Source organism: Hydra viridissima, unplaced genomic scaffold, assembly GCF_058129835.1.
Source record: "Hydra viridissima isolate aposymbiotic clone 2 unplaced genomic scaffold, HvirCarnegie_v1 scaffold_7, whole genome shotgun sequence".
Lineage (NCBI taxonomy): Eukaryota > Metazoa > Cnidaria > Hydrozoa > Anthoathecata > Hydridae > Hydra > Hydra viridissima.
Window position 1 is genome coordinate 14,719,717 of NW_028324306.1, and position 26,381 is coordinate 14,746,097.

A 26,381-nucleotide genomic window follows, 5' to 3' on the forward strand; every position below is an offset into this window, starting at 1 on the left:
CGTGGAAATGGAGATGAATACTAATACTTCTCAAGAGAACGCTAAAAGTCAAGGAGATCAAATTAAAGAGGTATTAGAAACAGACAAGGAAAATATCGAAGCTGAAGATAGACCCCAAAAAATCAACATGCTCTTGTGACCGAGTGGTCGGTTACGGCTCGGAAATGGATTTATGGTCAGTTTTTTGGACAGTGGGATTAAGTTTTCCAATCAAATCAAGCATCTCACGAAAATTAACCTTGTTGGCTGAATCCTTTTTCATACTGTGACTACACTGATCAATTCCCAAACAAGCTGTGTAGCACAATCTTTCTACAACAACCATCATGTACCTCCGATTCTCCTGAACCAACGCAGAATGTCCTTTATCGAGTATTTTAGGCAGTTTTGATCCACTCGTTTGTTAAAGCTTCAAACTTTTGTCCGGTGTTTTTATGATGGTTATTCAATTACGCTGCTGCTTTCCGCCAGTTATTTAAGCCTAAAGTGGTAAATACTGGGTAAAGATGGAATCTATGTCCTCCTAATTATTATTTTTTTTTTTACTGAAAATTTAATACAATAACTGATTTTTTAATATATTTTTTTTGTCTTTTGAGGAAAGTGTCGCAACTGCATATTTAAAACATTAAATTAGTTGTAGAAAAAATCTAAAAATTTACCAGGGGGTGCTATTATTTTTCCAGGGGGAGCTATAACTCCTCCTAGCGTCCCCCGGGCGCCGCCACTGTTGAAATTCTCAACACTTAAAACATTTCTCTCATTTAAGTTTCACTACTTTTAACTGGAAAACTAGTATTCCTTATTATTGTGAGGAGGAAGAAAAGTTAAAATTAGCGAAATGAAGTACATACAGAAACTTATTCACCCTGTCATATAAATAAACGATAACACGATAAAACGTAATGAAGAAAAAAATTAAAAACAACGATTAAAAAAGACATACGCAGAGACTTACTTACCAGTGAAGTAAATTAATGATAAGTAGATATAGCAACGAAACAAATGATAATGGAGAACTATGAAAGCTTAAAAAAAAGAGTTACGGAGGGGACTTTTCATGAAATGAAGGAGCACAAGGACTTCTGAATAAACAAAAAAGAGTGAGAAGGGCTTGTTATTGAATGAACGAAAAAAAACGAGGAAAAGGACCTCTTCTTACATAAATGAAGATATGAAGTCAGAGTTTTTAAGAAAGATTTTTAAGAAGAATTTTTAGAGAAAGAGAGTTTTTATCATTGAAGAATTTGAAATTGTTTATGAAACAGAAGTAGTAAAGAAATAAATAGAAGTCAGAAGAAAAATTGACTGAAGAAATTTAAGCAGAAGTTTCGCCGTTTTTAATAAAAAAAAAAAGAAAGAAGAAAGATATTTGTTTAAAGCTAAAAGAGCTAAAAAGAGGGTAATTGATATAGACCCATACCTTCCTAATACTTTACCATCATCTTACTCACACAAATATATTTATAAAATTTCCGCCCTCACATTAATTATGGGCATCAAAAAATATAATGGGACAAAAAATTCTTTAGAAACTTTTAGAAATTCTATAGCCTTACAGAACTTATTTACATTTATATAAAGTTTTAAAAATTTGTGTCCTGGGCAGACTCAGATCTCTTACTAAGTCATTTAAGTCTTTTGATTTGATGAGCTATGGTTTACATATTACTGGAACATAATAATCTGGATACAAACTCTTCATAGCAAATTTTTCAGCCTGATATTTACTCGGATAGATTACATAAAAGCCAATCTTGAAAAGATCAATAGACTCTCTCCGTATTCTAGCGTATTTCCGTATTCTATCTCTGTATTCTAGCGTATAAAATAGACTCTCTCCGTATTATAGCGTTTTTTCTTCTCCGTATTCTAGCAACTCCAAATCTCATAGATTTATTTTTCCGATACCAGGCTCAAAATAAACAAATATGTCTGAAGGAAAAAATGTAAAACCTAAAGCTCAGTTTGATTTAAAAGATGATTTGCGCTTATTTGCCCTTTACATTTTTTTCCATTTTCCTTGAAGTTATTTTCCTTTGAATGGGAAATTTAAATTAAACTGCATTGGCTTAATGAAGCCAATGAAATCTTAATGAAACAGCTTAATATTACCTTTTGTTTTCATAAATTTACCGGAATAATTGCAGAATGAGTTCATCTAGTTTGTTGATACCTTTTGATAATTGTTGATACAGAACTTGTTCACAGTATTTTTGGACCTGCTTTAATTGTGTTGATTATTTGATGCTTTATAAATAAGTTTAAAAAAACATCGTCATTAATGTTCTAGATTATATAAATATACATGTGTTGCTGTTCCAATATATTTTTCTAAACATTATTACAAATTATTAATGACAATTATGGTCGTTCAGCAAACAACTAAAAAAAAACAAAAGCCATTATTCATTTTTGAGAAAATTTGCTTCTCAAATATAATTTATGTATATGTGTATATATATATATATATATATATATATATATATATATATATATATATATATATATATATATATATATATATATATATATATATATATACATAAATTATATTTGAGAAGCAAGTTTTCTCAAAATGAATAATGGCTTTTGCATTTTCTGTATGAAGAATCAAACTATAATAATTTAAGTAAAGATTTTTAAAAAAAGTCTTTTCTCCTAACCAGCGTAATTCATTTCCTAATCACGCGTTGTTTAAAAAAATCGCTTATAATATTTTAAGTTGTAAAAAAATTAAATTGTGTACTTTTGAGTTTGAGTAATTACGATATTGCTGCTGTCACCGATACCCTATTATCAAACTGGCGCTTGCATTTGGCAAGTTCTCTTTCTATTATTATAATCGATAATCCAATCTTTGCCAATTTAATGTGTAACATTAATAACTTCAATAAAAAATCTTATTTTCGGTCACGGATTTAAATCTTTTAATTGGTCCGAGATAATTTTAGAATTTGCACGAAAAAGAAGTGAGTAAAGTTTGAGGAATTTCAATGTTTTGTAACTGATAAGTCGACAGATTTATATAAAAGAAATTGATGACAATTTTTTTTTATTGGTTTTACAAAAGTTGTAAATATTTGACAATTTTTTTAACAAATTTTACAAAGGTGTAAACTTATAAATTTCAAGTAAATGCAAAGAAGTAGCGCGGGTTTACGCGGGAAAGAAATCCTAAAATCTTCAATTCAATAATCTGCTTCTTTTAACAAAAATGTTGAAAACCACATTAAGATTTAACACAACAACAACAAAAAATTGTTAACTCTTCAAAATCCTTCAAAGTCCTTTGAGTCCTTTCAAAACCTTTTAACGAAACGAAACGAAAAAAAACCGTTTAAACTAAACTAAAACATACTACAAACAAAAAAACTAACGTGCTAAATACTTCAGGACTAAAAGTGACTCTTAAATATAATGAACGATTGGTACTTGAAATACTTAAGTCGATAATTATAAATAAAAAAATAAGATATAAAAATAATAAAAGTTACATTTATATTAGATAATAAAAGTTATCAAAATGATAAAGATAAAATAAACTTATTGGAGGTTTAATATTGTTACATTAAGAATCGGCGTTACCACATCAGCGGTTTAAAAAAATTGTGGTAGAAAGCTTAAAACGCATTGCGTTACGCATTCGCAATGCATAATACATATTCGCAATGCGCAATACGCATTTTTGGCGTACTACTGAAGAAAGATGATAATAATTGCGTAAAAAATGCTTAAAAACGGTAACATTGTGTAAAAACAGTAAAAATTGGGAAAAAACGGTAAATATTATTTAAATAAATTTTGGCAATTTATAATAAAAGTTAGTAAAAGCGATAATTATGGGTAAAATAACGTAAAAAATAACTTTTTTTTTTTTAACAAGTCAGATAATTGTTAAATAATTATCTCCTAAAATTAAATTACCCCTTAATATTTTTGACCACCAGCTACAAAGTTCTTAACTTCAGAGATCTGATTAGTATACCAAAACCAGTACCAAACCATACCATCTTCAAGAAACTATGCCTCTCAGGAATAACTTTGTCAAGCTTGACAGAGAAGAAGATAACGTTTCTGGCTCTAACAGGAAATCACGATTTTTTAAGTGCAATATGAGCAAAAAAGTAAATAAGATGTCTTAAGGTAACATCAGTGGAGTTAAATTCACTTAAGGTAAGCGTTTTACTCTTTTTAGAATGACGTAGTATATTTCAAATCCGAGTAATTTTGCGTAAATGCGGTTAAACCGGAATTTCTGCGCAAAAACCGAAATTTCTAAGTAAAATGCGACTTTTTTTAATGGAAAAAATTATATATTTAGAGTATATATATCTACTTTTGAAACATTGTAGTTTGCATCCTTTTTAACATTTATAATTCTACTATTTTCTTTCAGATCCTACGACCCGTTATCTTTTTGCCTCGTGCAAAAAGCTGATAACGATGTAAATAAAAGAAATTTCAAAAAAGAGGGATTCTCAAGCAGAGGCTGATAAGTCCACCATCATATAAGGAAATTTTGGGCTCATTAATAAAAAGAAAAGGCTCGATAGTCTCCCTTAAAGTGCATCATCAAGTCGCCAAACATAGATTGACTGAAATTATAAAGTAGCCTCCACAAAGAGCGTTAGAAAGTGATAAAATCCTAACTCTGGCACAAGTCCTCTCTAACCTTCCTTTTCATGTTATTAAAACTGCCGGTTTCAAAACCCTGAAGAATTAAAAAGTCCAACGTTCTTATCTAAATACAAGCTGCCAATCATTTATCGCAGTCGAAGACGTGATCTAAAAAAGCAACTTGAGAGAGAAATTCTGCATTACAAAATTGCAACTTTCACAACAGATGCATGGACTGCAAGAAAAGATGAATTCTTCGTGTCCCTTACATTACATTATGTTACCAAAGACTCAAACACAAAGTCAAACTGAAACTTTAAAAAGGGGTCAAATACCAGAAACTCAAACTGGCCCTGAACCTAAAGAGTATAGCAACAGTTACAGCTAAACACTCAAGAGTCAAGGGACTCTAGCTCAAAGTCTTTCTGTTAATTCCATTGACACTTCGACAAAGACAAAGTAGTAGTATTACTAGCAAAAAAGCAAATAATCTATTATTATAGATATAATCAATTATCTGATGATTAACTTTTTATCAATAACTTGTTTAAAATTGTAAATGAAAAATTCATTAATAGAAATACAAATAACAATTAAAAAATCAGTTTTTAATATTTCAGTAAGAAGCACGAAAAGCAATAAATAGTTATAATAGCGATAAGTTTGCGTATTACGCACTTTTACGCATCTTACGCAGATTTACGCACTTTTACTGCTGGTCCAGTAAAGCCGATGCATACGTTGCAATCGTTTTTTTTAATTTATCTCTTTTTTAAAATAGTGATGAACTGATGGACAAGTAATATAATTGAATAAAGTTTTTCGTTAACAGCCAACGCAATTAAATAAAATTTTGTAAACAAAAAAATACACCAGTTACTTAGCGGAAATACACCAGTTACTTAGCAACTTGTAACCACACAACAAACAAAAAAACAGCGTTACTTTCACGCGGCATAAATTCGAAAACAGAATAGTATTCTTTTTATGTGAATAATATTCTTTTTATGTGAAGGCTGTTGATCCGAAGGTGATCAAGATTAAAACCGATTGCGTATTATATTATATTTTGAAGATCAACACCGCATATGTTACTTTTTAATCAACGTATAAAAAAATAATGATTTTACCCTATTTATACCATTTTGATCGGTTAAAAATAGATAACTTGGTTTTTTAATGATCATCATATATGTGCTATATATGGCACATTTATGGTAATTTGTCACCACAACCACGCATAATTATAGGATTGGCATGTCCAAGTTACAAAAATAATTTTAACGTAAATTTCTTCTTATCAACTGTTCTATCGATCTGAAAAAGCAGACTATTGCTAATACCACAACAGCTATTATCATTTTGATTTGGTAAATTCTGCTACTCTCCTAAAGTTTGAAATAGAGAACCGGATAATCTTATATACGTATAACAAAACCAGCCATCAATTGAAATGTAAAGAGTAATTTGAAATACTCCGAGTTTTCATAAAAGCAATGATAAAAAATGTTTTTGTTTCATCCCTATTAACAGCACCCAGTAGCATCTTGCTATTTTCTACACTGGCTTTTTAAAAGTTGGTGTAGAAGGTGAAGACCTCGGTAAAAATGAGAGCAATTTATTTATACTTACTTACATTTAGTTTGTTTTTGTTTTGTTTTTTTTTTTTTTTTTTGAACGTAAAATAGAAAAATGTGTGGTGAATACTTTATAAGCGAAACCCGACCGATCAAAATTTCTTGATAAGACTAAAATTAAATGCGAAAAATACTAAATAGATATTTACTAGTGGTCATTTTTAATGAAAATTTATAATAGATATTTATAATAGAACGTGATATTCATAACAGACATAGCCACTTATTATGTATTTGGCAAAATGAAGTTGTTCTCACAGATTTTTCCGAACTTATTACGAAAGAAGTGACAGCGTTTTAATTTTTATACGCAAGATTGTTCGCTTCCCAATCCTGTGTCGCAAGAAAGATTTTAGAAATGCTCCGTGCGATTAGTCGCTCCTTCTTTCGATCTAAAACAAACGCATATCTAAAACAAACGCATATCTAAAGCAAACGCATAAACTTTGTTTTAGGCGGGGTCTAAAAGTAACTTGCTAGTAAATTTTAATTTGCAAGACAGTGAAAAAAGCTATAGTAACAGACAGTAGAAAAACCATAGCAACAGACAACGGAAAAGTTGAACGCGCTTCTTTAAAGTAATTGATTTTAACTTAAGATTAAAGAAACTTATAGAGCAGCAAGGCCATAAATAGTGTTTTTGTAAGTTAACTTCAAAGTATTTGTATCCTGTTTGTGTCATAGCTTTTCTTGATGTAATGAGTAATGAATAAATGTTGTTGACATCATTGTGAATTATCTTTGAAAGTGTCGAAAGTTGTTTTAATTATTTACGTATTAAATGCTTAAGCTTTGGGCTATTATTAGCTCAAGTGGCTTTTTATGAACTAAACTTCCGGTAAATGGATGGCTCTTTACTTACAACACTTTTATGCCAACTTTGGTAAAATCCATGTAATTGACAAAAGATCAGACAAGATTTTCCGTTCTAACAAATATTTAATGAATTACTAAGCACCAATCTTTTAATGGTTTGTCATTTTATTGAACATATCTTCTTGATGTTTTAGTCGCATAATCTTCAAATAAGCTCAAATTTGATTCTACAGCTAAGATTAACAGGTAATCTTGAATTGGTCTCGTGGTGATATCCAATTAACAAATTTAATTATCAGTGTTCTAATTCTCCAACGAGTCAGATCAATAAATGTTGTTACGATAACAAGAAGCTGTTCCTAAACGTGACAATGAATCATTGAGTAACCATTAAGAAAACAAACGCATAAAACATAAGTTTTTTGTTTAGAACTGATTCAAGTAAATACTTGGTTACAATATGAAAATATTTAAAAATTAAAGCTAGCTATAAATAAGTTCGCTGAATAATTTCAAAAAAAAATTACAGCAGTCATTAAAAATGCAGTAATATGCACCTTGCAGGATATTAACTAATACGAATGTTTTTTAAACACATAAGAATAATTTTTTCGCTCCAGACAATTTTCTCTGAACTTTTATTAACTTTCTGCTTGTTTTTTACGTGTTTTCTGTCGGTATATATATATATATATATATATATATATATATATATATATATATATATATATATATATATATATATATATATATATATACATACACATACATATAACAGTGACCACTGTTATGTTGGGGATTTTAACTTAGTTTTATTGACTTCTCGATACGCTAATTTTCGATCAGTAATTTCAAGCGTTTGTTGTATCATTGGAATATTTGGATCCTTATGATATGCAGCTTCCTCTTCTATTATTTTTTTTTCGCACTCTCGGAGATTTTTTTGCTTTTGTTTTTGTTTTCTATTAGCTTGGTTTTAAATGTGTTTTTAGCAGCTTTTTTCCACTCTGGTCATAGATCTTGATATTGTAATTTGGTACTTGAGAAGCTTAAGTAAAGAAATAAAAAGATTGATTAAAACAATGACAAAACATCAAAAGCGATAATATCAAAGTAAGAGCATTAAAACCAAAAATATGTCTTACAACAAAATCCGCAGGTGGATGGACAGTTTATTTTCATAAATTCCAGATTATTTCGAAACGCAGAGTTACATTCCTTAATAAACGCGGTGCACAAAATTGGGTTGCGATCCTTACAAGCTAAAAATTAAGAAAGAAAAACATTTAAAACCAAACAACAATAGCAAGCGCGTTGTTGATATTGTTGAAAATAAAACGAGACTTTCTTTTCTACCTTTGCAGGTTTGACCGCTGTTAGGATCAGGCTTATCAGTCCAATCCCAACAACATCCGTAGGGTGAGGAGTGGCACGAATACGATGGAAACGGCGCTCCTAATACATAAAGTTAATCAATATTTGCTCATCCGTATTTTACCTTTTTAGTTTTAAATATTGATTTGTAAAAATGTAAATGTTATATAAATATAAATGTAACATAAATTAAATGTAAATTTAAGTAATAAAGTAAAAATGCAAAAAAATATATATAAATAAAATATTATTATGATATTAGTATTATATAAATACAATAATAATATAATATAAATATAACGTAAATTTAATAAAAATCTTTGTTTAAAAGACTATTCGGCCTTACTTTTTTCGGGACAAAGGTCACACGTTCGAGAGCAATATTTCTTTAGAGTTTCCATGCTATTTTTATCTTTACATAGGCCTAAATTTTTCCACGAATCACAAAATCCAGATTGTTTTTCTTGTTGGCTATCCTCACAAGGTTCTGCATAAGAAAAAAGATAAGTTCTATAAAAAAAAAAAAAAAAAACAATAAAAATTGGAAAACTGAAACTTGTAAAGAAAAAGAAAAACTAAGCTACCGTCTCCAGGACAAATCCCATAAAATCCAACAGTAATGTTTAAGTTTTCTCGACAAGAATGATGCTGTAGATGACAATAATCTTTGTAGGTTTTTCCATTTGTACCGCACACCTGCCCGAGAGCATGATACTCGTCTTTATTGGAACAATGGCTGGGGCATTCGCATTTAGCCTGTTTTGTTTGGCTGTCAAACATGCAGGATTTGTGCTTAGGGCAGTTCAGCATGTTGCATTGTTGTCTTACATCTATATGTAAAATAAAAGTAAAATAATTTTGCGCAAATTTTTAAAGCAGGTTTTTTTTATGTTCTTTGTTTGTATCCAGAATTAATTTTTAAAGCTGCAGGTATTCGAACAGTACGAATGAATTTTCAGTCAGAGGAAGTACTAACCGCATAATCCACAGGTTTTCGCGCACCGGCTCACCATAAGATCAGTGTGAGTATAACAAGCACCATGCTGTTGAAGATATCTACAGTTGAACGGACCATCTTCGTCAATACAGTTATTCTCTTTAGGAGATTCATTTTCTAGAGAACAGTATTTAAAGTAACTAAAAAATAAAAACCCATTTAAAAATTTACCAAGTAAAACACAGAATAGAAACAAGTTTGACAGAATATATTTCTAAAAAATTCAAATGCGAAATAAATCTCACCGCACAAATCACATGTTTGTGAACATAGTTTACGTAATTGATCTGTCCTTGTATTACAATACCCTAATTCTTTGTAAAAGTTACAGTCCTTCCATGACAAAACATCTTTGCAAATTTCTAAGGCAAAAAATACCAATTTTTTTTTTAATAGAAATGATTTTATAACTCAACATTAGTGATATGAACGTCTTTTAAAGCATGTGCTATCTTTTTATTAGTTTTATTATGCTTTAATCTGTCTCTAGCTGAGGATTTGCATTTATTGAACTTTTTGTAGTTGTTTTTTTCAAATAGTTAAAGCCATGGTAACAAAAGTTCTTCTTTTTTTTTTTCTACTTACTTTGGTTATTGCTCTGCAAGACGTCAGCCAACAGCAATTTTAATAGCGTTAGGCAAATAATGATACTAGTTTCACGCATTTCAAAACAAATTTAGGCACCTTTGTAGTTATTGGTACCTTCTAAGTATCTGCTCCGTTTGCCACCACTTCAGTATGTATATGAATGTTTTTCATACTGAAACAAATATTTAACATAATTCGTTAGGCTTAAAAATATTTATCCTCCTTCGTGCTCTCCGCTCCACAGTTTTTTTTATAAAGAGAAAGGGATTCAGGATGAATGAATGAAAAAATCTGACGTTTTTTTTTGTAATGCGTTTTGTAGTTAATATCTTAAAAGGTTTGTGATAAAATTAAAAAAAAGAAAGTCTTGGAACGAAAAAATTAGTAAAGATTAAAAGATAAAAAAAAGGTTTTTCTCACGATCCACGTGGAGTGGATAAAGCAAACAAAATTCCTATAACACATATTGGCTGTGAAAATAATAATAGCAATCTTGTTTAAAAAAATCTTTTGGTATACAATTACAATTTACATAAAAAACACATTCGGAATTAATTGAACAAGAAGCCGTCACTTTTTAAAATAGAACTATACACTAGAGATTCTTTTAAAACTCGAATTCAATTTCGAGTGAGGTGAATGAAGAGAGTTCTATTATTTTTATAATTATTTTTAATTTATTTTATTTAGTTTGCAATTGTAAGGATAATTAGTTTAAGATTGTGATTATAAGCTTATTATTATAATTTTGCTATTATAAGAAATATTACATAAAAACTACCATTATAAATTTAGGATTAAAAGTTAGATAGTAAAAGTTCATTATTTGCCCAGGCTATGAGTTTACCCTTAGCACATACTCATATTCTGTCACATTTTAAGCAAGTAAGTGTTGTTACATCTTAAGTGAGTAAGCTTATACCATTGTTACATATTAACGAGTGAACATGTTACTGAATAGGTTAAATAGAGATAGTTAAGCGCTTTAGTATTTCTAATGCAGAATTTAATAAAAAATTTTAATGCGATGTTCTTAAAACCTTAAAAAACTTTAATTCCGGCCTGAAAATAATTTAACAATTCAATAGATTGGATCTAAAATACTTTAACGATTCAATAGATTGGATCTAAAGAGAAAAAAGAAAGTCAGTTATGAGAATTAAATTTTATGTGAGAGAGAATGATTTCCATGCGAAAGAAAAAAAAAAGCGAGAGTATAATTTGTTTTCAGTTTTTCTGTGTCGGATAATTTGAAAAAAGTAAGATAATTTTTCGTATTTATCATAAAATATGAAAAAGGAAGTCAAGCTAAGAATTCATCTTAAAATCTTTTTCTCTACTAATAAAACTATTGCTAAAATGTTTATCCGGTTTTCACGTAAGGTTCCTTAACTACATCAGATTTCAATTTACTGTTAAGCAAAATATAAACAAAATATCGATTGAGTAATTTTATAAATCATTTCCTGTAATAATGACGAAAACTTTAATGATTTCTTAATATATTTTTTAAATATAAAGATTATTAAAAATAAATTATATTTTTCCACTTTTTCGATGCTAAGATCTGTATTTCCTTAATAGACAGGTTTTTAACACCTATAGTGTATACCGTACAAATGTTTATCGCCTTGATAATTTGATTAAAATTCACTGTATTGTTTATAATAATTGTAAGTAAAACGAGGTGTCAATCAATCAAATATTACTGCAATGTGCTTTTAAGAAAATAAACAAAAAAATGAGTTGACTATTCATGTCGATACTTTAATTTATACAAAAAAGATGATTCATTTTTGCAGACAAAACTAGCTGAGCTAACTACGTTGGTGTCTCTATTTGTAATAACGAGGAATTATAGCAATTATAAGTATATTGGTCTTTGCAACCTAAATACTTGGATTTTTTTTTTACAACTAGCTGATGTTATGTCTGAGGAGGATGGAAGGTAGGGTTTGGAGAACAACGTGGTAGGCGGCCTTTTGATTTTTTAAAAAGATTGCTTTAAAAGAGCTGAACTAAGTTTTGATTAAGATCACAATCTCAATTTATTGATTGAACCTAAAAACCTAAAACTTTGAAAATAGATTGAAATCATTTACAATTTTAAAGCATGCTTCAGTCTTTGATAACCATTCATAATGCTCCAGGGCATATGTTCGTGATTTAAAAATTACATCCGATTTAGAAAACTCCAGAAAAAACTCTGGTCGGATTTGATTTTAATTTAGGCAATTCCTACTTTAACTAGTAAGAAGAAATCTATTTTAAATATTATTATAATTGCAAAAAAACAAAAACAAACAAACAAATTTTTCAACTGTTTAAATAAAGTTACTTTTGAAACAAAATTTCATGAAAAAAAACTTGTTTTACGCTTATATCGATACAAGTTATTTGAATATAAAGTAAAAAATACTTCCATCTTTGGTTGATTGGGGATGACGGATGAGATCGTTTGTTGTAATAGAAAGTTTATTTATTTATTTATTTATTTTGCGTAAATAACTGCGGTATCGGTAAAAAAAAAAAACAGTAAAAAAACAGTAAAAAAAAAAAAACAGTAAAAAAAAAAGTGGTTGAACAATTTTTTGATATTTCTTGGCTAAAGGATGAGACAGTTTAAGCATTGATAGCTATTCAGAGATTGAAAAATCGATTATATAGAAGGCGTTTATTTGTGGACTGTGATCAGGTGCTTCTAACTTCTAATAAGTTTTAATTTGTATAAGAAATAAAGTTGTTTAAAGTAAATTTTTTTTCGGTAATATTTCAGCGAGTTTACGATTTTTGTAAAACTTTTTGTAGAACATTCAGAAAACTGCTTGTAGTATCGCAAAAAAGATTTTTTTTATTAAAAAAATTTCGGAAACAATGTATATATATATATATATATATATATATATATATATATATATATATATAAATTTTAGTTATTATTGTTATTTTTTAAAATTTTTGTATCTATCATTCCTTTCATTTACTCTTTCTTTCTTTTACATTTTTATTCAAACAAAATTTCTCTTATTTTCCTGTTGCGTAATTTTTATGATAAGGAGGACATGTTGTTCTGCAAAATCATAGAAATGAACATCAAGACCTATCCGTTTGATAATATAAATACAACTGTATCTAATATCATAAACTAAGATTCTTATCACGTAAGAAATTTACACGCAGTCACTTTAAAATACCCTGGTGACGTCATGACCATACCAAAAAAGTCATTTTAATCTAATCATTTCGTTCAATTATAATGATTCAAGAAGATTTAACAATTACTCTTTCTGCAACTTTTTGATCTGATCATTTTTTTATTCTTTTAGGAAACTAAGGGTCTACGTATCGTTATCGGTATATTCGTATGAACCGATATTTTGAACCAATAACGATATGAAATGATAACGATATCAAACGATATGAGTTTGTCTATGAAACGATAACTTTTCGTTTCATAGACAAACTCATATCGTTTGATATCGTTATCGTTTCAAAATAATAAAGATACGCAGACCCTTATAGGAAACCTGACTTCTTATGGTTCGTTTTTTGATTTTTTAAAAAGAAAAAGTTTAAATGCAGATTTCATAAGTTAATTACTTTTAGGCAGTAAATTTTCCTTAGTTTCATCCGCGCTAATTAGGAAATCTTCAGAACAACTGTAATCATTCTTTGTTGCTTATAAATGCTTTGTTATGTACAGCAAATGAATTTCGCATCATATAGGGTAGACCAGGGGACGTTGGCCCGCTTTTTTTTTCTTTGATTCCTAACTTTTTCGCATTTCGTGTTTTTTTTTTTGTTTCTTTATGGGAGAAGGTTGCTAAAACTATATAAAATAAAAAAAATCTTTTATTAAAAGCTTAAATAAACTTGTGAAAATTTTTAAAATGCATTATTTAAGGTGATGTTCCTTGGGCCAATGTGCCCCTTACATGGGGTAAGTTGCCCCATGGGTTGGGGCAGATTGGCCCTCAAAATTAACTAACTGTTATTACATTTTTACATAAATTTAAATACTCCCTACATAGTATGAGATTCTAACAAAATTACTAAATATCTAATTGATTTATTAGCCTTAATTCTTATCTAATGTTTTGAAACTGGCTAAAAAGTCTCAATCAGATTAGCGTTTTAATAGAAACATTCTATCACTGGCATTTTGTTTCATCACAAACAATTTAATATAAATTTAAAAATGTGCTTGCGTAAATGGGGTACGTTAGCCCACATGGCCAACGTGCCTCGTTTGTGGTGGGTCAACCTGCCCCATCGCCATGTTTAGAGTAAAAATTACTTTTTTCTTAATCCATCAACAGATACTGTGTAGCATTGCATATTAAAATAATCCTCAGACTTTAAACTTCAAACAAGATACTTACCTATAGCACTACTGTCGAAGGCTAGTGAACACAAACGCATCAAGCAAACTGTTCAAAATATACTTCAGCTTATCCAAAATCGATAAAGATACAACACTGGCAACTGTGCTCAGATATCAGTGATACTTCTGAGGAATGAGGGGAGGAATGCTGTCAACCTTCCCCTTGATTCCTAGCACGCCGAAGCGCATAGTCATAGAACTAACTCAAAAGGACCATGAGTCCTTTTGAGTTAGTTCTATGACTATGCCCTAGGGCCAACGTGCCCCGGTCTACCCTACTCCAATTTTTTTCGCTGATTCAGAGAATAAAGAGACGGTTAATTTTAATGCTGAAGAATATTATTACATGTACTTATTATATAATATGTATATATATTTAATGTAAAGTATACATAAGGATTTTTCAAAAAATTTGTTATATATATGTATATAAAGCAAATTTTTTATATATAATTTCGCAAGGTTAGAATTATTTTATTCTGTTTTAATGTTTTCTCGAACTTAGAAAATCAAATTTAAAGTTTTAAAGGGACCTGTAAAACGTACACAAATCAGATTTATATTAATTTCCCATACTTGCTACCACAGCTTAAATGTAAATACTGCAAAAGATTTTATGTGCAGGTATCTGAATTACCACACCCTGATTTGGAGATAATAAACACTTATTTTATAAAATACAAAATTATTTTGTTCTATTTCTATTATTTTTATAAAAAAATACAAATTAGTATTATATATATATATATATATATATATATATATATATATATATATATATATATATATATTATATATATATTGTGGCAAGGTAAAATACTGTTAGGTACATCTCTGTTTTATTGGAATAAAATCTTTTTTGACACTAGAGAATAAACTTTATAAAAACATTATTTTGTCTATAAAGTATTATCTATTCAACAGAGAAGATAAATGATACATTATCTAAAGTATGTACTAAGATTTTTACAAAAAAATAAGACTTTGGTTGAAATAAGTTCCAAGAGCATGATCCAAAATACATTTCACAGTGAAATGAATCTCAAATATTAATTCAGCAAGGTAAGAAGATCTAGTTAATTCATTAAAAACAACAATTAAGCCCATTTAGCACCATAACATAAACATAAAGCATAAGTATTTTGACATTAAAATAATTTATTTTAAAATATTATAAAACACAATGCCAACAGCAGGGGCATACTCAAAAATATTTTGAAGGCCCTTGGCTTTATCATTAGAAATTTGAGCACACTGATTCATGACAGAAGTCATTGGTACAACTGCAAGAGGTCTTGCCACAGCTAATGAAGATAGTGGATTATTAGGAAGACACTTCATTCATGCTTCTGAACAAACATCAAAAAATGACTTTTTGTAGTGTACCGTATATACTCATGTATAAACCACACTTCTTTACCCAAAAAATGTGGCGAAAGTTATGGTTGCAGTTAATGCACGAGCCAGAAAATTAAAATGCTCATAAAACATTAATTTTCCAGTGAAAATATTTTAAAATTTTTATAAGATATTTTTTAAATATATATTAAAATACAAATTTTTACTGGTAGTTAGTCCATGAGTATATATGGTACATAATCTGAACACTCTGCCCTGTATACCAGATGCTTTATGTGAGTATAGGGAACAAGGTTATAATAAAAATAGCCTGAAGTAGCTGAAAAATGCTTAAAATCCAATCTTTTCATTTGCTAGACAGAAGAAGGATTTCTCCTTTGAATATCAGCAAATGTTCTGATTAAACCAAGTGGACTAGATATTTCAAGAGGAGGTAGTGCTCTGTTAATTTGACTATGTATATTGTTACACTCTTGTATACTAGAATGCCCTGATTCACAAAACTTTTGCTCTATTACCCTAATTTTTGGGTAATTTATCAAAAACTCACATGAGGCAACGGACTATTTATGTTTTGAGGCATGCAGGAATCAAACCATAATATGAGTTTATTAACATCTGGGTGGTCAGCAATTATCTTATCTAGCAAGCATGTTACGCAACTTGCAAGGTCATTCCCTGCACAACCTGAAATGCCTTCGTGCTAAAGCAAGCAATAACCTTTTTCTTTAGGGAGCGATACCTAGTTAAATTATAAGCTGAGAGTTTACGTTTGTAAAAAAAAATGCTCCTATGTTTGATTTTTGTACACTGATTACATTTTCAAGGTCAATGCATACTACAGCCACATTTTTATCCTTAGGTTTGTGGTCTTTATCACATTCTGCTTGATTCTCATTCTTCAACATTACAAATTTGGGTTTGCTCCACAATAGGATTTACTACATTGCGGTATTCATAACATGTATAACATAAATCAGCTTTTTTGGCTTTTGAAAATCAGTTTTAAATTCATGCTCAAATATGAATCTATACATACGCTTCTTAATAGAAGCAATATTCTTTTCATTGCAATTTCTTTGCAAAAGTTCAAACATTTTATTAAGATTTAAAAAAGCTTTACAATATTCTTTTTTTGTTCTTTGACGACACTAGTTGATGATGGTACACGCAGAAATTCATTGGTATGATCTTTAACGATTTGTTTTGATGTTTGATCAACAACCTTTTTGGTGTGTTTCCCCCATTTTGAAAAGGCTGGGTTTCCAATAGCGTCATTCTTGTTTTCATGATGATAATAAACTCTTACATTTAAAGCTACTTATATTTAAAGTAGAGAGGTTAAATTTTTTACAAACTCAAGTTTACAAGTTTCCAACAAAAATGTTGTAATAAAATGAATATGCTTTTTGGGAATTTTTATTGATGGTTTGATGGTGTTACTTCTGGAGTTGTTCAGTAGTTCAATTGTAGCAATGTTTTTTTGGGTGTTGTCTATAGACCAAAAATCAGCAAATATATATGTTCATTCTTCATCACTAATATACTGTGTGTATTTAAATTTACAAGAATTTAAACAGTCTTTTTTTTGTGGTTATAGATTTGCATGGAATATTTTCTCCTTTTCTATTTTTATATGGTTGACCAGATTGTCTCACCTGCTCTCTCACATTCTGTATCCAAGTTTTAGGTGTTGACTTTCGTTTCCTAGTTCGGCCTCTATGCGGTGCTTTTACAGGTGTATCATTAAGATAGCCAAGAACAGTCAGATCAGTTTCAAAAGAAAAACAAAAAATATACATAATAATAAACAAATAACAATAACCAAACCATGAAGCATATATTATAGAAAGTTCAAATATAATAATTTTGATCGAAGAAAAATAAATATGCAAGACAATGGACCTCGGTAGGGCATGAATGGTATAAAAAAGTTAACTTTTGGAAGTAGCCAGAAGTAACCTTTGAATGGGTCCCAACAGCAGATGTCACCACCTTTCAACAACAGTAACAAGTTCCCCTGGCACGAATATATATATATATATATATATATATATATATATATATATATATATATATATATACCATGTATATAACTTACTTTTCTTGTTTTACTGTTTAAAAGTTTAGTTTTGTAAAATTACTTTTTAAATATCAAAACATAATACTTCTGCAGCGTAGAACGATTCGAACTGTGCTTGGACTCCAAGTGTATCAGTGTAGAATGACTAGAACTGTGCTTGTGATCCATGCATGTTAAAATAAATAGCACTTTTCTTTATACGTTATGAGACCGTACTAAATAAATGGAGCGTAGAAGCTTAGTAAAAATTTAAGAACAATTAGGAATTCTCATTATGATCAGTGTTTATCGTATGTTAACATCATCAAAGAGGTAATTGATAGTGATGAGTTATAAAAGTTAGATGACACTAAATGTAAAAAATTACTTGGTCCCCTTCCTTAATTCCTTCCTTTGTTACGTGAAAACAATCAGGTTTCAGTGTTCATTTATTGGTAGAAGTTTATAACTATAATTAGTATTAATAGATTGTTTTTGGTTTAACTAGCTAGAGATTAACACCTAATTAAAAATCAGATAAACGTCAAAATAAAACTCCTTTTACAGCACAACTAATTGTTTTCATTAGAGGCTTTAGATACCTTGTCGGAAAACCACATCACCAGTCTTGGGTTAAACTGATTTTATAGTTAAGCTTGTTTTTATTTATATCATCAAAATTTATTTTCTAATTTGATCAAACATTTTTTTTTTTTATATTGTGAAAGAATATTATACGAGGACTCTGACGCACGATCTGTAAAATGATCAATGATATATGATTTTAGGACTTGTGTAAAAACTGTCAGAACTGTCTTTCAAAATCTTCTTCTACAAGTCTGTCTTCTACAAAACTGTTTCGGTGAATTATTTTTTATTTCTCTATAAATGCAGTATTTGAAACAATAGAACGCATCGCAGACGCTATTTATAAAAATAAGTCAACAATTTTGTTTACAACACTAAACAAACGAACTATTTGTAAACAATTAAATCGGATTTAACTAAAACCCCTCAGCATATAGTGAACAACATCCTAAGCGATCTAAGGAAAAAGAAGAATATATCTAAATACATATAACTACTCTAAATATTTCAATATTAGTTTTAAAACTATGTATATACATTAGCACTTACTTATTTTCCCTCGAGTGCAAAAATCAATGCATCAGAAGTGTCTAACTGAATTTGAGCTTCAGCTTTGAGTGCTTCAGTGCTGGCAATATTCAAAGCTGCACGCGCATCATCGGCAGTTTTTCGTGCACTGTTTAGATCAAAATTTTCTAAGCGACTTGCTTCTTCAGCGAGTATTTGAGCGGTGGAATCTTTATTGACCGTTATAGTGCCGCTACTAACAAAATATTTCTCGAGCCTACCTAAAAAATTTGGAAAAATTGTGCATAAATATAAAAATAAATATAAAAAAACAATTTTTTCCATAAAAAAAAATTTTTATGTTTTTTTGTTTTACTTAAAATCACAATTAACATACTGTAATATTACTTTAATAAATTATTGTTCCAAAATTAATTCAGAATTAGTAAAAACTAAAAACCCTAGAAAAGATTTTTTCAAAAAGAAACAAAAAAACAAAATCTGTAACCAAAAGCAACAGAGAACAGCTTTATTTCAGTTTCTTAATTCAATCCTAATTTTGGACTAAATTAAGAGATTGAATAAAAAAAAACTTCCTACCATCTTTAGTGACTGTCAAAAGTCCTGGTTTTAGAACTGCAATAATTGGTACATGCTGCGCAAGTATACTAAAGTTTCCTGAACCTGATGGCACATCAACTTGAGTGACAACTTCATTGTTAAAAAATGTCTACAATAAAAAAATAATTTAAAAGAAGAAAAAACTTGACATCTTGCACATTATTTTTAATTCAATAAATACTTTTTACATTTTAAAAATAATACTGAGGTTTGTAAAAGTATTTTCACAGGTTTAAATTCTAAAATAAACTTATATAACTTATCTAATATAATTTTATTTAACTTATTTAATTTACAGTAAAAAGTTTAGAAAAAAAGTCAATGAGGTTTTATGGGGAAAGAAAATGAAACAAAAGAAAAGCAGAAAAAAAAAAAAATTTAAAAAGAAAAAATAATGAATTCAGATTTTATCAAAAGAAGAGCAAATTTAAACATGGTGTTAAAGATTTTAGAAATCATATTTACAAAGAAAACTAGGTGGTGGTTACTCTACAGTTATTTCATTTAGAATAAGTAGTGGAAACAGGAAATGAGTATTCAAGTTTGACGTGAAACATAAAATTTGAATACTAATTTCTCACTTCCACTACTGAAGTTTTGTATCATGTTTACGTATCAAGATAATTTTCTTCTTGATGATTATGATATTGCAGATAATAACTTTTTATTAAACCATTAAAATATTTCTAACTAAAAGTTTACTCAAGACCCTTTTTCACAGGCTGAATAATTAGAATAGACTTTCTGTTAATGTGCAATGTTGCCTGGAGTCAACAAAATGCATTTTCAAACAAAACTTTGCGGTTTGACTTTTTAAGCGGATATGCTCAATGTTGCTTTAAAGCAACAAAGGTTTAAATTATATTTAAAAACTTGTTTGATGAAAAATAATGTGAAAGATATATAAGATCACATTAAATATGTTATCAAACAAATTAGTCATTTTTTGAACTCCAAAAAGATAATATATTTCTGAAAAACAAAGATTAAAAACTGACCTTATTTACAAACACGCAAAAATTGAATCTTTAAAAATCGAAAAGCTAATAAACTTGAGGATTCAAAGTATTAACTTTGGTATTTGTTTATTTTGATTAATTAAATACTGAACTAAAGTTATTAGCATTCTTTTTATTATAAAATATCACTTTAATTAAACTTTTAAACCATTTTTCAGTATGTTGACTACAGGCAACTCGAGGCTATAAGAGGTTAAGATAATAGCTAGCTTCTCAGAAAATGATAAAAAAATGTTAATGGTAGAGATAGGTAGTGCCACAATTAAAATGAGTTATAATTCTTTATAATTCATTTTCTTAATGTTTTAGCAGATTTTTTGTGATTAATTTCATACTAAATGACATCAGTACCTGTTAAAGAATACTAGCGAGGATGCTAAATCTGTGAAGAATACAAATTCATACCTACCTGAAAACTTTGTATTTAATCAGAACAGTCAATTAATTTTTTTTTTTTTGTTTTAGATTATTTTTACAACAATTTAAATTTCATAACCATCAATCATCTTAAACATTTACAACAAATTTTTCATGCATATCTACAGGGAATTAATAAGGATATTAATTTAGGTCTTTCTCTTGTAAATCTTTTTGGACTAACATTTAGCCACTCTGATTCTAATGTCAATATCAATAACAACTTTTTTTTTATTAACTTAAATATTTTTTAATACATTTTTTATCTATTACATTTAATTAAAACTATTAAAACTCTGGATTTTATTTTCCTTAAAAACTGAAATCTTAAAGTACTTTTCTCTTTGATGAAATCATTTTTGACATTGATAACAGAGAACTTTTTTAGAATACTGTGTAGCTCATAACTCCCAAAATCTTTTAAGATGGTTCCTAAATACCTAATGCAAACTAAATCTACCAGAATTATTAAATTTTGGTAAACTGATTAGCACATTAAAATATTTACAATATAAATTAAATAACATTATTTCCATATCAATTTTAGTTTGTTATTCATTAAAGATTACAAAACAAATTTTTGATTAATTGGGTAGAAAGTAAAATCTAAGTCTACAGAAAGAATCTGCCAACTTTATTTTTGTTTAAATATATAGTAATATGAATACAATTACTTTGATGTTTTTAAAGACATACAACCAAATTTAGTAAGTTCAAAACACAAAAAAAAATTTTAGAACCACATTTGCACTTAATACACTAATTTTAATAAAGAATACCGCAAAGAAATATTCAAAAAAAAAAAAAATTAAAAACAAATTTAAAAAAAAAATTGCTTAAAAAAATACAGGTTCTTGGTCAAAAAATAAATTAATTTTAACTTTTAAATATTGACTACTACTAAGATTCTTCTTATTTATCATTTTGTAAAAGTTTGTTTAGACATTTCCACAAAAGATGCCAGAGAAAAAATATTTTATTGCTACTTAGATTTACAGAAACATGATCACCAAACTGTGAAATACATAGATATGAAAAAACTGTTGACTGTAAAGGAAGCTTGTAAACAAAATATTCTATTTATAAAGCCAGATTTAACATAACATGACTAAAGAGTTAGTATTTTTAATATTATTAAAGCACCTTCTTTATTTAAACTTCTAGGGAAGTTGTCAAGTTTAAAATTAAATCTTAAGTCACTATTATTATTATGATTATTACTGATGTTTGTTTAATTTATTATTATTTTTTTTTTAGTATGGTAGTATGTTTGTAAGATTTCTGATAGAAGTGTACAAATGTATTTCTCTATAAACTTAAGTTAACTAATTAACAAAAAAAGCCAGTAAAAACTCTACGTTTGTTGACACATGTACGTACAAGGAATTACTAGTTAATTAGATTTATACCTACCTCTCTGGGTGTGCCAAATGTTAGTGACAAATTATCACCACTAGAAATTCCAGCATCAGCATAGGTTCTGGAAGAAGTAAGAACAGATTGAAAAACCCTGATATTTGCATTCCTTAAAATTGTTCTTGAAATAAGTAGAGCCATTGTCCAATACAAAATGTTCTGAAGCCAAATTTATCACTAGCGTCAAATGAGACTTAGTCAGAAACCATTTAGTAAGGCACCAGGTTTCAAGAAATGTCGAAATGTACGGAACCCGATTTAGACTCTTAATGAGTGGAAATTTTAAGTCTTTTGCAAATAAAAAAACGAAGAATACCAATAACAATCAAGTTTCTCTCTTTTATTATTAGTAAAAATGGAAAGATAATCTATTCTACGAACTCTTTGGCTTTCTCATTTACCTCATTTGTAAATAATTTAATATAGCGAAAATCTTTATATACTCACCTCAATTAATTTTGGATTTTTTAAATATTTTAAAATAAAACTAAATGTCTTCAAACTTAGTTTGAAGTTATAAATTAAACGCCAGTAAATTATCTATAAATATAAAAACGTAAAAATGAAATATTGATAAAAAAAAAAAAAGATAAATTTTTTAGTTTTTGAGTTCTGTCTTTTATGATAAGATTCAGTTTCTAAGTTAGCAGTATCATTATTTGGTCTATAAACTGAGGAACTAAATTTTAAGATGTAAAAGTTTTTCAAGATTTGTATTGTAATCATAACTTCATGCGTGTTAAAGAGCTTGTTCACACTTTAGATATGTTGGTGTGTTTTGAACAGAAGCAGGATGTCTTCGACTAAAGTTGTTGTAGATCAGCCGTAACGGTTGCTGAGAAGATGACGCTAGCTTTCGTTTTGTTCAAATGCAGAGAGCAATTGTTATTACTATTGACTCACATCAGTAGCGCATACTTTTAATTTCAAGCAATCTTAGTTTGATAAATATTTTTGTAGATCTTTTGCAAAATCTATAGTTTTTACATTTCAGATAAATATCATTAAAAAGTTTGTTTTTCACACCACGAAGTCATTTGAATTATAAAAAAACATTTCCTTTTTTTCACCTTTATTTTTATGTTTTTCTTTTTCAATTTTTTAGCGGTTTTATATTGTGAGGAAGGAAAACGAAAGAAATTTTAGTTGTAAGTTTTGATTTTTACTCAACTCAAAAATGTTTATCGATCAAAGAAAAGTGCGAGATAAAAACTTGGGGGATACACGTTTATCAAAAGATAACTGACAAAAGCTATTTTAAAGAACATTTTCACAACAGATGCCAGAGAAAAATTATTTTATTGCTACTTAGATTTACAGAAATATGATCACCAATCAGTGAAATACATTGATATGAAAAATCATTTGACTGTAAAAGAACAGACAAAATCTGTTTCAGAAAACCACGGCTAATAGTTCGAAATAAAAGCTTACACGAACTATTTGAAAAGACTCAAACACACTAACTTAGAGCATATCAAATAAACCTAATCAAGACAAAAGTTAACCCCAAAACCAAATCCCCTAAAAAACAACTATCTTAAACAAAAATACCACCATCACATCATCAACCGCTTCCAAACAATTATTACCACCCTCACACTATTGCAGCATCGCCCTCTGACAAGTTTCTTGTTCATATATAAAGACTGTACTGGAAAAAACGGCAGAGTCACACTTTTGTAGTTTAGAGTTATTTAAATTTTAAAGTTTGAAACCATATGCAATAGTAACTATGAAATAAAGTATCCCCGTCATTATTTTTTTTAGGAGATTGTCCTATTCACAGTCTAATTCCACAGAAATATTTCCTAGACCTTTTATACTAACAAAACTATAAGAATATTTTGTAAGTAGGGTTATAATGGAATTGGCTTTTTTTCCAATTGTTTTTGACATTTTACTTTTTTTTCCATTGTGATCTCTTAAATTCAACTGAAGACTTTTTCGCAAGATAATAAAGTAGCTGTTAGAACAAATTGATAATTGGGCCAGTAGAAAATCATTCATCAGCTTTTGTTGCCAGTGCTTACTAGGAGATTTTGTGGTCAGAGTAATGCCAAGCCCACTTTACTTTACCCCCAACTAATTATACCCATTGAAGCTGAGTAGACTCAGTAGGGCTTACACAAAGAAAACAACAAAAATTAACAAAACAACAAAAATACATAGGAAAATGGAAGAAAAAAAAAAATTAATAAAAATACGTTTGCATTATAAGAAATAAAGAACTAACTTTGATTTACTAAGAAAAGAAACCAAAGAATTGGTTTCTTATTTTTTTATAGTTTATTTAAATGTCTGGAAGTTTATCTAATGGACCATCATTAGTTTCATCACGTTGCAAACTGTCATAAAATTCAGGCACTGATGTGAATTTTTTGAGTGTCTGAAGATCTATTTGATGAAGATGCATTTTGATAAAGAAATAATAATTTTTTTCTTATATAGTCTTACAGGCTCAACAATACTGAAAGTTTTATTTGAAAGCCTAGCTTTGGAAAAAATAAGCCCAGCTAGAAAAAAACATCGCAAATCTTTAGTGGACATTAAATTAAACTTAGCCAATAAACATTCCCTATCATTTTCTGTTACAATTTCAAAACATTTAAATCTTGTAAATTTGCAGTCTGGTCCTGTTGTGTGATTTAAAATTATTATTATTTTTTTTTTTTTCTTATGCTCTTCCAACTACTTTTCTCTTCTTTGATTTATTTGCAATATGAGCTTTTTTTTCAACAGCATCCACCTTCTTAATTATTGTTTTCATTAGCGTTGCATTTCATTGGACTTTCAGATCACGTGATGCTAATTATCGCATGAACTTTTGTGACTGGTTTTTTTTTCTTTGTAAACAATGGACTTTGCCTCTTTTTCCATTGGATAGGGTTTTTTTCTTCTCTAATTTTCATAATTTTTTTTTTTTTTTCGTTTTTTCACTTGAAAGGTAGTTTAGTACATACTATTTTTTACTATATGTAGGAGAGAGGCGTAAGCTTAAAAAATTACATGTGACTGCCGTTTTTTCCCGTGCGGTCTTCGTAAGATTCGGCTAAACTAAATTTTGTAAAGTTTTCTTTTCGGTGAAAAGAAGTTTTTTTCTGTTTTCGAACTATTTAATTACATTTTAATTCAAATATCATTTTTGAACAAAAGCAATTTCGAGTATGTTTTAAAAATAGAAAACATTTGAAAATAAAAACTTTTCGATCAATTCATGATTTTTTAAGTTAGACAGAGTTAGCTGAAGTAGTAAAAAACGCAAGTTAGCTGACTTAGTAAAAAAAGGAGTTCAATAGCAGCAAATCACATATTAGAAGCCTTGCTGCCTAAGACCTGAATGATTAGGTGGTCACTTGTTCATTTTTGTTGTTTTTTACGATGCTATTAAAATTTCTTGATACAAAGAGCAACCGAAAGTTTCGTAAAAATATTCTTTTTTTGAAAAAAAAAAACTTAGAGTAAGAAGTAAACATTGACCAGTGTTGTCCTGTAGCTGTCTTCAAAGTGTGAGAAGAAGCTCCGTCTTGCAGAAATATAACATATTGTATATAATAATATTCGAATATTTTGTGGCTCTATCCTAGGCTTAACATGTTTCTGTGGAAATTAAATACACTCATCGCAGTCAACTTTTAGTTATCTTGGAGTATATACTTTACGTGATAAAGTTATATGAAATATACGTACTGCTTTATATTTTCGAACCTTTTCACTTTAAATCTGTGGGAAACAAAGTGTTTATGATCCTAACGTAAACAATGACAAAGTTCGTAAAAATTGTTATGTCATATATGTTTGGGGGTGGCCATAAAGTACGTACGCACTAAAATCACTAATTTCCCCCCCCCCCCCCCCCTTTTACGCACTTGTACCCTTTTAATGATGGGTACCTACGCGTTATTTATTAAAAAAGAAAGAACCCACCCAAAAAAAAAAAAGTTTTCAAAACATTAAATAGAAAAATGATCAACAA

The 26,381-nt window shown here is 28.7% G+C and overlaps 2 protein-coding genes and 1 pseudogene across 2 annotated transcripts; all 3 read right to left on the reverse strand.

Annotated features, from left to right (window-relative positions):
• Window positions 1-7,873: 7,873 nt before the first annotated feature.
• Window positions 7,874-10,209, reverse strand: LOC145184252 (uncharacterized). The gene is made up of 8 exons (XM_080059873.2): window positions 10,030-10,209; window positions 9,690-9,806; window positions 9,424-9,561; window positions 9,032-9,277; window positions 8,794-8,934; window positions 8,430-8,528; window positions 8,219-8,335; window positions 7,874-8,121 (listed from the first exon to the last, which is right to left on the reverse strand). The coding sequence occupies exons 1-8, from the start codon at window positions 10,106-10,108 to the stop codon at window positions 8,039-8,041; spliced, it is 1,020 nt and encodes a 339-aa protein (XP_079915999.2). The 5' UTR covers window positions 10,109-10,209; the 3' UTR covers window positions 7,874-8,038.
• A 5,919-nt stretch (window positions 10,210-16,128) lies between these two features.
• On the reverse strand, window positions 16,129-17,738 carry LOC149886294 (uncharacterized; annotated as a pseudogene).
• Window positions 17,739-18,754: 1,016 nt separating this feature from the next.
• Window positions 18,755-22,660, reverse strand: LOC149886295 (ATP synthase F(1) complex subunit delta, mitochondrial-like). Its single transcript, XM_090092997.1, has 4 exons — window positions 22,403-22,660; window positions 19,533-19,662; window positions 18,975-19,213; window positions 18,755-18,882 (listed from the first exon to the last, which is right to left on the reverse strand). Exons 1-3 carry the CDS (start codon window positions 22,544-22,546, stop codon window positions 18,975-18,977), a joined length of 513 nt encoding a protein of 170 aa, XP_089949123.1. The 5' UTR covers window positions 22,547-22,660; the 3' UTR covers window positions 18,755-18,882.
• Window positions 22,661-26,381: the final 3,721 nt, after the last annotated feature.